General features: G+C 39.5%; 1 protein-coding gene across 1 annotated transcript in view; it reads right to left on the reverse strand.

Moving 5' to 3' along the window:
* Nucleotides 1-7715, reverse strand: part of REPS2 (RALBP1 associated Eps domain containing 2) — a 109885-nt gene extending 102170 nt beyond the window's left edge. Inside the window, exon 1 of the mRNA XM_032226664.1 lies at nucleotides 7267-7715. Coding sequence (XP_032082555.1) covers nucleotides 7267-7494 — 228 coding nt within the window. The 5' untranslated portion in view covers nucleotides 7495-7715. The remainder of the gene's footprint in view (nucleotides 1-7266) is intronic.
* Between the last annotated feature and the right edge of the window lie 4671 nt (nucleotides 7716-12386).

A 12386-nucleotide genomic window follows, 5' to 3' on the forward strand; every position in this document is an offset into this window, starting at 1 on the left:
CACCGTGAAGGGGTGAAAAAGAAAGGAGGGGTGCCTTGCAGATTGTGGAGAGTGGCGGCTCTTCTGCTTGTTCCGTGGTTCCTTCCCATTGACAACAAAGAGGAGAGGCAGCCATTATGACCCCTGTGAAGCTGGGACAACTGAAGAAATATGCTGGAGTGGTTCGTGAACAGTGGAGTGGAACTGAGTGAGGTGATTTTCAACTTATATACTAGAGATGAAACCCCAAAGAAAAGAAATTCCTAAAAAAAGACTCTCTAAAGTGGTGAGAAAGCAGCAAATAAACACTCAGAGAAAAATTACAGACCCGAAAGAAAGTGAAACCCAAGGGGAGAAAGTTTTAAAATATAGAAATACTGGACTGGAATATTTTATTGATAATATTTTGAAAAGGCATTTTAAAATGCTGGGAATGTTTGATTATTAGAAGAAATTACTTGAAGAAAATCAGAACACAATCAGCTGTTAGATTTTGGGTAATCTTGAGATTTTAAGCGAAGATGCCACCTACTGGTGAAAGAATATATATTATATTTTTACAAGGCTTGGAATAACCTTGGCATAAATGGAGGATTGATAAGGCAGAAAAGAGAGTGAAGACACCTGGAAGATTGCCTTTTTCCATATTGTTTTATACTGACTTGATTCACAGCTGATGGGGAACAAATTGTGAGACTTTTGAAGATCTCTAAATAGAGTGGATTACAAATGGGGAAACCTGATGGATTACCAAGGATTATAAATGTTGTCTGATAACTGCTTAAGAGGCAAAAGAAGAAAAATTAAAAAAAAAATTGAGAACTTAGAAGGAATAAACTGGTTTGTTGAGGACTATAAAGAACTTAAATATTGTGTATCCTGAGGAATAATTTTGAGACTGAATAAACTGTTCCAATATTGACTTTTTGGTTTACAGATAACTGAGACTTTGGTAGATTACTGAATAACTTTTTGATTCACCAAAATAAGGCAAAATGCTTCAACAGGGAAAAATAAGTCTATTTCAAAAAGAAATATTATTGATGTTTCAAAGTATTCATGAAACTATAACAAGGAACCACAGGGAAATAAAGGATCGGATGCATGATATAGTTGTGAGACCAGAAAACTCTCAGCAAATGACAATGAAAAATGAACAAGAAACCCAGTAAATAGAGGAGAAAATAGAAAGAACAGAGGAAAGGATAGAGCAGATAAACAACAAATGAAACAAGAAGACAAGGAGAAGAAAGAGATAATAAAACGTATGACACTGATCAGGTGGATTATATATTAAGAGATCAAAGAATAAAACTGGATAAATAGAAAAACATTCCTGAAGTGAGGATAGAGTCACTGGTAGGCGTATTGAAGGTTTGGCAGAGAGAAATAGATGTAGAGACAGATGAAATACTTAGATCAAATATGAATGATGCATGGAGATACAAAATCCCAAGGGAGGAGTATGAGAAACATGCTAAAAAATCAACAAGAATTGAAATACTAACATGGGCAAGAGATGATAGATAGAAATACTTCCTAATATAACATTTGTTCTATTAAGAATTAGAATAGAGGTAAAAACTAGAAAGGGGAAAAATATTATTATGCTTATTCCTATACAATATTTTAAAATTATTATGTAGATGTAAAGATTAGAAGTTGAAAGATGATTTTACTGTATACTTAAATAATATTACTATTGTTATTAGTATTGTGTATTAAAATATTAAATAACTTTTTTAAAGTGTATTTTCTGTATAATTCACATCCCTTGCTCTCTGGATCTGGATGTCAGATGTGGCAAAGCCCACATTTTGTAATTAACCCCTGCGCCCCGTTTTGGCTGGCAGAGTGCTGCAGGAGGCTGACTGCTGTCATGCCCATCTTGGCCATACCTCCAACCCTCCAAAGTCAAACACAAGCCTGATGCGGCTGTCAATGAAATTGAGCTTGACACCCCTGGTCTAGAGAATTGAAGATTATACTGTTTAAAGCTATACTAAGCATTTTATAGTACATACAATTAATGTTTATTTGTAAAGCAACATATGCTGATTTTACTGGCTGATAAACATACCAGAAATAAATTACTGAATATGAACATGTGATATTTTGAATCATCCTATCAATGTTTTTCCTGATAAATTTCCAAAATATATGGGAGTTTTTCTATTTATTTATTGTTTTATTGATTTATTTAGGCAATTTGTCCCCCTCTTGTATCCAACAACTCTGAACTTTTACAGCCTAAACTTTAAAACATTAAAATCAATAATGATAGAACACATATTCTTTTAATATACAAATGGTATTTTTGTTTAGTTTTGCACATTAACAGATGTAGCTTTGATTTTTCTCATTCTAAAAATATGTATATCATTTGTAATCATGTATATATTTTATTGCCAATGTTTGTGTTACACTAATTAGTCATATCACATCCATAATATGTTTTAGAAGAGCATGCCTAATTATCTCTACTATCCTTAGCCCTGGAAAAGGATAGCAAAATATAAAAATTAACATGTCATTAAACATCGATTTTTCACTTGTATTGAATTCTCCTTTTGTATAGATTTTGAATCAGTTTCAATAAGACATAGAAAATTTGTAACAAGATTGGAAAAACTATTAAGACTATAAATCCTTGTTAAGCAAGTATTTAAAGCACGTGTATAAAATGGAACTTTTGCTGAGAATGGTCTCTATGCTTTGCCAATTCAGAATCATGGTGAATTTAAAAGCATTTAGTATATTATTTTCTGATTCAGTTCTATAAGGATTACCAACGTTTTGTAGAGTTTAACAGAACTAACCTTTGTCTAGCGTCCTGAGGTTTTAACTGCTAGGTTGGAACAGTAATAAATTTCAATGTTTAACTAGTATTATATAGTAAAACAACAGGAAGAATTGCTGGTATCACTTATTTATTTTTATGTTAATTCATTCCTATGTCATATCTTGCTTAAACAACTTGGTACATACAATTTTGCTAATCTGCTTTTTATTAAGACCTTGCAGCAGAAAAGAATAGCTGTAAATACAATTCTAAAGAAACAAAAGCAATGTTCAAGGTGATGCAAGTTAACATTGGACAAGCATTAAGCACTACATTTAGAGACAGGTTCTCTATACCTTGAGCAAGGTCCCAAATAATAGAAAAAGGTATTTCCAGACTTGCAAATCAAGTCCCCTGACTATCTTTTGCACAGTGATCAAAGTGCACTGAGGTCCATTGTTTCATAGTATGTGACATAGATAAGATTCTATATTATGAAAACATACCAAAAACCAAAACACAGGTGCTCAAGAGATTACTAACTGCTTGAAATGATAAACTGACCGGGAGTTAATGGGATACAGTTCTTGGGAAAGAGAATAGAGTTATTAATGTCTTTAAGGCATAACTAGTTATACCTGCTTCCCAAGTTATAGTTTAACACAGTTTCTCTGTGCAGTGTTTTGAATAGTGTTGCTTATATAACTGCATATAACCTACAAAGCCTACGTTTTGTTCTATTTTTTTATTTACTGTAAAGGATAATAAAGGATTAATCTAAAATGGTACTATAAGAAATAAAAATATGTTGTTAAAATGAATTAAGTTGCCACCATCATATTAACTTTATAAGAAAGAGATGCTTATCGTATCGTCTGATTCAGGAAGCTTCATTCATAAATCTAGGAATCCAGTCTTAATCACCTACCAAGATGTTTCTAATACATTAACAAAACTTGAGGGCAGAAAACATACCATAGTGATCCAGCTTACACAATTTGAAAGAACAATCCAATTACTGCAGGCAGAGTGGGCACATGAAAAGAACTTTAGAATTTGTGAACTATTTTTTAAATGTATTCTTATGACAGCAATTATGCATGCACTTGATTATGAATAATTCCAATTCAAATCTATAATTACAAAATTATCTGATAGAATGGAACTGCAGCAACTTCTGTCACCCACATTCTTTCCCCTGCAGAATAAAAGAAAGTTGAGGATGAAGCATTCAGTGACTGGGCACATTCATTTTTACCCAGTTGTAGTTTTGTTTGTTTGTTTGTTTATTGGATTTATATGCCGCACTTCTCCCAAAGGACTCAGGGCGGTGTACAACATTAAAAAAAACACATATTACAAAAGTTAAAAAGGAAATTAGATAGAGTATCCAAAAACAAACCCAATTAATATTAACAATAACATTTTAAAAATAGATTAAAATTAACAATTAAATCAATAATTTATTTTATTTTGTTCAGGCCAGGCCGGTTTGCTGGAAAAGCCAACTTTTTAGGGTGCGTCGGAAGGACCGGAGGTCGGGGATTATGCGAAGCTCCGGGGGCAGCTCATTCCAGTGGGAAGGTGCTCCCAGAGAAAGCTCTCCCCCCTGGGGGTTGCTAGCCGACACTTTCTGGCCGACGGCACCCTAAGGAAGCCAACTCTGTGGGATCGCACTGGACGATGGGAGGATACCGGTGGCAGTAGGTGGTCTCGCAGGTACCCTGGGCCTAAGTTTTAAGGCCAGGTAGTCTCTCAATAAAATAGCACCACATATGTATAGGTGAGCAGGCACCTCTCTCCTTTGCAGCTTTTAACCATATTAACTGTCAATGGATAAAGGCAAATAATTTACTCTGAAACCATTGCAAACTTTTATTGCTATGGTATTCACAACCAATATTTATTTTTAAAGTTCAAAATTATCTCTCAATTTGAGTTTACATTTTAATTCTTATTCTTTTTTACTTTCTATGTATCCTTTCAATCCTTGGTACTGATTCTAGAGACAGCCTGGATTAGTTCCTGCATTTTCTTGGCAAGATTTTCAAAATGGGTTGCCCCCTGTCTTCTTTTTATGGCCAAAAGTGACTAGCCTAAAGCTACCTACATAGCAACATGCTTAAGACAGCACTAGAATTCACGGTCTCCCAGTTTCTAGTCTGCCTTAATCATTACACCAAACTAGCTCTTTCTTCAATTCATTACAAAGTATTAATATCATATACATGTAGCCATACTAATAATTATGCATCTCCCTTTCAGCCAATGAAAATATTAAACAACTGTCATAAGAAAATTCCAATAGGAAACAAAGGTAACAACACAAGCAATAATTCTTACTTTAAGATCAAAGGTTTATTATTTCTAATAATTTGGAACATTAGAAATGAATAGATATAAAAGATATAATAGCAGTAATACACTACATTAATAAATGCAGTGGGCCAATGAGAAATAGCAAGTCCTACAAGGACTGCTATAAATCAAAGAGCCCCAAGCTGATCTTAAACCCTATCCTTTATAGAGTTCCTCTAACCACATACATGATTCATGTCACTATCAGTGAACACCTGTGTACATTACTTTCAATTCCTCATTTCCAACAGTTTCATTCTTGTTTTAAACAAATCCATATAATTGCATTTTTTACAATTGCATATTATTTCACAGTTAGCAACGGTTCAGCAGGGTTACAAATATTTCTGGTAAATTTTGAAATCATCCTAGCTGAAAACTTTGGTTCATATCTCTTTCTTCTGGGGCTTTCTATTACCCATAAGACTTATTGAATCTAATAGATAAATAGGCTATATTTCTTGATTCTCACACAACCTAAAGATGAAGAGCAATAATTGTTAAAAAATGCTAGTGAAATGTCTATAAGACTCACATGATTGGCCTTGGGACTATCTAATCTAGATAGAAACTATTAAGCAAATATGTACTGTTGGGAGATGGTACTCACTCTGAGAGATATTTATGGGGTGGGAATTCAGAATAAGGCACTCTTCCACTTTGGAAGAATTTTACTCTCTTATTTAAGGCTGGCCCTCCAACTTTTTGTCCTTTAGAGAGTAGACAAAGATCTTCCTCTTCCATAAAGCTTGGGGGAAGTGAATTTAATGGAAGATACCAGTAGATATTTAAAACAATTTCAATTTTTAATATGTTGGATCTTATAAATGTTTACAATTTGCTGTTGTAAGCTGCCTATTCAAATAGGTAGCATATAAATGTAATACATATACCGGTAATAAAATGTTATTTAAAAAATTGAAAAAGCTAAACTTATGAGTCAAATTTTGACACAAAGGCTAAGGATTTCATGCCAGAAAATGGAGATTAAAAATAGTATCTCTGACAATAAGACATCATAATCAGCACCTGGTAATGGAGGAGGAACATGACAAACAATAACGTTTCTCTACAGCTGCAACCAATTGTTTTTCACTTTTTGTTTTCCTTTCAGTGGGCTAAAAAGAAACAAAGGAAGTTGGATATGAGACAGCATAAAATGAAGGCTTTTCTCCATAGCAAAATATAAATGGCAGTACATTAGAAATAAGATTTAATAAGTAGCATTCAAAAATCCAAAAACTTGCTCATAGTTACTCATCTAACAAAACTAATGTATAACTTGTGATTCACAGTAGATTTACAATATATTTGCAAAAGCAATGAATTTTATTTATTTCAAATACCAAATCTAAAATTTGTGCCAAAGTAAAATGGGTAAAAGGGATCCAACAACCAGTTTTTATATTATCTTTCACAGGGTCAATATACTTTTACAAACTTTATCAACACAGTACAAGTCTGTATTGAAAAGATCATATTCCAATTATCATCAGATAGAAAGCCAAAGTATACATACCAGTTTAAGGATTCAAGTCTTTTTTCTACCCATGGTAATTCCCAGTACTTTCAAATAAGATGGGGTAATAAAAACATTTTGAGCTGAACAAAACAACTGTATGTTTGCTACAGCAATATATTTGCATTGAAGTGGTGCATTTGAGTGAAAAGTAAGAGGGAGAGGGAGAAATCAATGAAAAATCCTCATTATAAACCACTACTTAACTGACCCAAACATATTAATTCTCATAATTCTAAAAAAATAAAGCAAGTATACTAGCTGAGCTAAAATGTTCTAATGTAGGCTATTTTCTGATTCAGCGTGTTATATCACTGGTTTTAATTCGGTAAGGAACGGCCCAAGTAACCACAGTTAGCATGTTTCAGTATAACTAATATTTGCTGGTGTAACTCTAGTTAAGAGGAAGAAAGGATGCAAGCCAGCAGTTTCCCCAATTTTTACCTAGCAAGCGTCAGATTTCCAGTCTGGGCGAGGCCACACCCTCTATCCCGAAATTCTCACCCAAAAGCTGTTCTTGGTGGTCTCTCCTGAGATAAAAGCACTCTGTACATGGGCAGAACGCTCTCATCTCTTCCTGACTTCGGAATCCTAAGCTCTGGCGTACGGCTCTGGGTCTCTTAGGTACCTGATGAAGCATCTCCGCGGAGAGCTGTGACGCCCTGAACAACTCTGCCACTTTACTGCCCCCGAGAGCGGGGGGGTGCAATCTCGATCCCGCCTCGGGAGTAGGCTGGCCGCCTCCGCCGCAAAGCGAAAAGAGCTCAGAGAAATACTGCTGCTCGTTCCTTGCCAAAAAGAATCCCGGGGTTCCTGTGGCCGCTGGTCCTGTGAAAGCTGTTCCCTCCGGCTCCATTGCAGGGAAAGGGCATCAATCGCTGTTCTCAGGAGAGGACAAAACTCCTCCAGAGGAGGAAGAAAGATCCTCCGTCGCTGCGGCGCGGAAGGTGCAGCCCCTCTGGCGGCAGCGGCGGCTGTTCTCCAGCTGAGCTGTCGCCGCTCGCCTTTTCCCGGTGCGGAAGAGCTCTATCTCTGCAGTGCTGCCCCTGGGGCGGTTGAGAGCGAAGGCAGTTTTCCCGCCAGAAGGGAAGGAAGGAAGGAAGGAAAAAAGCCTCTCGGGACTCGCGATTGAGCAGCGTCTTCCGGCTCTGCGACCGCACCTCACACCGGCTGGAGTGGCGTGGGCAGTTGGCCGCTTTCCCCTGGGGGGGAGGGGGGAGCCGAGGGACTGTGGAGCTGCGAGGCTGCGTGAACCTTACAGGGCGAAGTATCTTCAAGTCTTTGAAAACAGACCTCTGCTGCAAGGTTGATGTTTCGTACTCGCTGCGTCAGAGCGTTGTCAGAAGAATAATTTGGGGTTCCAACTCGAGCCAGGGTTGCGCAAGAATAAATAAAAATAAGATTCGGACAGCTGTGAGGAAAGAAGAAATATTTATTCTTAAAAGCAAATAGGAATAAAGCTTCAGAGAAATGGAGTGCAGCCACAGACCTTTTATAGGGCACCTTGTCCTGGTGTGGAAGTGTCTATGTGCTGATTCTAGGGTGACACTTGAATGGTGTGTGTGCGCGTGCTTGTAGGTATGTCTCTGATGTTTATTCTTCTGACTATGCAATTCCTTGGGAGACCTAATTTAATTAACTATTTGTGTTTGCAGACAGCTTCCTTTGATATGTGGATTAGGTCTGGGCAATTTATTGGGGTTAAGGAAGTTTGAGTAAAATATTTTCCGTTTTACTTGATTAGTTTCAGCTTGACTATCAATTATATAGTGGAGATGTTGATTCTCAGACCATTGTGGGGAGTCTGTTAACCTTTTAAGTGAAAATGGAAATACTGTGTTTTCCCGAAAATAAGACCTGCCCTGCTAATAAGCCCAATCGGGCTTTTCAGAGCATGCACCATAATAATCCCTCCCCCCAAAATAAGTCCGCCCCAACTATTTAAGCGCATGTGCAACCGGTCCCCGCCATTACCATTGTACCACCTACTGATACAGCTTGCAGGGCAAAAAGAGCCCGCCGCAAAAACAGCGGCAGGCGAAGCAAAGTGTTTCTACCCCCCTGCCCTTCCCTCTCACGCAAAAAGAGCCCGCCGCAAAAATAGCAGCGGGCCAGCAATGCAATCACCCCCTCCCACCTGCTCCTTCTCACGTAAAAAAACAACGCCCACCCCAATGGTAAAGGCAGCCTGCCTAGTTCCCTTCCCCGCCATCCCTTTAGCAAGGGGTGGCAGGTGGGGGGGGGGAGAAGTGAGGCGCCCCTCTTACCTTTCCAGTTCTGTCACGCTCTGTCAGTTGAACTCATGAGGTTTTTTTTTACAAGAGGATTCAATGGGCAAAAGGGCGAGGAATGCAATGGACCTGAATAGGTAAGAGGCGCGCCTCATTTCTCCCCCCCCCCTTGCTTAAGGGACGGCGGGGAAGGGAACCAGGCAGGCTGCCTTTACCATTGGAGCGAGGTGGGCGGTTTGGGCCACGAGGCCTGCCTCTTACCTTTCCAGCTCCATCGTGTTCCTCGCCATTGTGTTCAGGGAAGCCCCTGGTAAAAAACCCTTCTCGCGATTTCAAGAAGTTTGAACTCGCGAGAAGGGTTTTTTTACCAGCCACTTCACTGAGCACAATGACGAGGAACGTGACAGAGTTGGAAAGGCAAAAGGCGCGTCTCGCTTCTTACCTGCCCCAGAAAATAATAAGCTCTCCCCTATAATAAGCCCAAAGCCATATTTCGTGGGGCAAAAATAAAATAAGACCCTGTCTTATTTTCGGGGAAACACGGTAGTAAAATATATATAGCAATAGCAATAGCAGTAGACTTATATACCGCTTCATAGGGCTTTCAGCCCTCTCTAAGCGGTTTACAGAGAGTCAGCATATTGCCCCCAACAATCCGGGTCCTCATTTTACCCACCTCGGAAGGATGGAAGGCTGAGTCAACCCTGAGCCGGTGAGATTTGAACCGCTGAACTGCTGATCTAGCAGTAGCCTGCAGTGCTGCATTTAACCACTGCGCCACCTCGGCTCTTTTATATACTTTGATATAAAACTTCTCACGGCATATATAGCACACTTCTGTAGCCATCCTGGATTAAGCTATTTGGGAATTTTGCCAACACATTTTCTGCCCTGAAAGCACCCTCTATGTCAAAAGTGGGGATTGCCTGCGGCTGATTTTCAACCATGGAATTATTTTCTACTGAAGATTTCCAAAGCTAAAATAGTGCAATTTACTAAGGTAAAGTAAACTTTACTTTAATATTGCCAGTATTTTTTATTCTTGAATATGACATATTTTAAGTCATTTCAGGAGAAAAATTGTAGTAGAATTACAATTTGGTAAGTGTGTGAGGGAGTACAATTAGGTTTAAGTGAAATGCTAATAAAAATACAGAAATTATACATGCATGAGGATGGATTATATTGTGGGTGAGTGTGCATATTTGTAGTTGCATTTTTGGAAGAATGTTATGTTGTCATCTTGGTTCCAGAGAAAATATAGTTCTTGTCTATAAAATCTGAAATGTTTTGTCTGAAATGTTACAGGGATTCCTGCTTGAGCAAGGGATTAAACCAGAAGATCTCCCAAATCCCTTCCACATCGGTTATTCTGTTCATCCTGAGCCATATTCCATATGTGCAGATCAACCTGTATTTATTTTTTTTCTCCAAAAGGTGGATGGGGCTTATTTGTGGGGAAACACATTATCAGGGTGATACAGCTGGGTGCCCCATCCCGCAGCATGCTCAGAAAAAGCGGCAAGGACGCGAGGGCCAACAGATGGATAATTTTCTTTTATTCACGATTTTTTTTTTTTTTTCTTTTTAAGTCTTGTCTTGCACTCCCTTCCCCTGATTGTTGTGAGCCGCCCTGAGTCCCCTCAGGGAAAAGGGCGGCATACAAATACTCAATAAATACAAATACAAATACAAAACAGTGTCTGACAGCAGCTCAACCTGCTGGCCCTTTGGCCAGTGCTCTCAGGCTGCACATCTCGTGCGGCACAAGTGAGTCTGAGTGCCGCTGGATGCAAAGTAAAGAAAGATGGTGGGGTGGAGTGGGCAGCTGGCCAAGGAAAGCTTGTCCTGTGTGCAGCGGAGCTGTAAGACGAGGTTGGATAGTGGGGCCTGAGTGCGCACGGCTCACCGTATGACGCCACCCCTGCCCCGCCACCTGCATTCGGTCGAGGCGGCACCAGCAACAGACAGAGGCACAGGGCCGCCCAGTCCATGTCCAGCAGTTGCTGCAAACACATTTTAGGCAGCTGTGAACTCAATTGGCTCTCGGTCCCTCCCAAGCCTCTGACAGGCACGAAGCTTCAGCCAGAGCAGCCTGGAGCAATTTAATCCTTTTAAATTACAAATAGAAAACTTGGTTACTAATACCAGTACTTCTCCTTTTTCTCTTCTTTCTTGGCCTCACATTTTTCCTTCTCCTTTTCCTTGTCATCTTCTTACTCTCCTCCTTCTTGACATCTTTGTTGGCAATCTTGTTGATGATGTTGTGCAGCGCTACCATTGATCAGGCAAGGCTGCAGGGGAGGCGCTATAGCATGGGCTCTGTGTGCTCAGTCCTTGCCATCCAACATCATCCTCCAGCTCTGCTGCGCACATGGGATAAGCCCCCCTCAGCCAGCTGCCCACTCCATCCCACCGTCAGTCTTGGCTTTGTATCCAGCAGGTCAGATTACATGCCTCCCCCTGCACCACTGCCTCTGCTTGCTGCTTTGAGGGCTGGTCTGGGGATTACAGTGCTCGGACTTACCTGTGCTGCACGGGCTGCGCAGCTCCAGAGCTTGCCAGCCAAGGGGCCAGTAGGCTGAGGTTGGTGCCGGACATTGTGCCTTCCCCTTGTGTGCTCGCCGCCTTCTGTGCCGGCTGTGCCCACCTACCCTACCTGCTCCTCTCCCCCCACCCCCAGGGCTGAGGATCTTAGTGGGATTATTTTTGGGGTAGCGCTTATATTAGCATTTTAAAAAATCATGCTAGGGCTTTTTTTTGGTAGGGTCTTATTTTCGGGAAAACAGTAGTTTTTTATTTTATTTTACATAACTTGCAGTAGAAGTAAGGATCTAATGCTTGATTTTAGAACTCATCCAGTTGGCTTAATTATAAAGTGAACTCTTACCAGTCTTTGAGGTGATAGAAAACGATGGCAGCATAAAATGTGCTGACTTAATTACTTAGCTTTATTCTCACACAGTAATAGAGCCAATTATTGATGCTGTCCTTACTGATGGCATGTGAGTTAAGGAAAGTGATTTGTGGTACTCCCCAGCTTTGTTTTCCTTACTATCACACTTTCTAGCAAGAAAACAAATCACCTTTCATGCTCCCTACTTCGGTAGGGCATGTTTGGGTTTTCTAAGTGGATGGTCAGAAGTGAACGTTCAGTTGCTCAACTACCAAGTTTATTTATATAATACTAATTTATGCAGCCATTTGACACAAATACATGACTGGGTGACTTACAGGAAATTTTTTAAAAATACAAGATAAAAACACATCAAGCCACATCAAAAACTATGTAACATAATTTACAGCCAAGGTAGAGTTAGTCCTCGACTTACAACAGTTGTTTTAGTGACCATTCAGTTAGAACGGTACTGAAAAAAGTGACTTATGACTAGGTTTCATAATTACACAATGCTTGGCAATTGGTTCATACTTGACTTGCTGTGTCCCAGGGTCATGTGTTCCCCTTTTGCGATCTCCCAACAAGAAAAGTCAATGGGGAAGCAGGAATTAACTTAAC

Source organism: Thamnophis elegans, chromosome 11, assembly GCF_009769535.1.
Source record: "Thamnophis elegans isolate rThaEle1 chromosome 11, rThaEle1.pri, whole genome shotgun sequence".
NCBI classification, from domain to species: domain Eukaryota; kingdom Metazoa; phylum Chordata; class Lepidosauria; order Squamata; family Colubridae; genus Thamnophis; species Thamnophis elegans.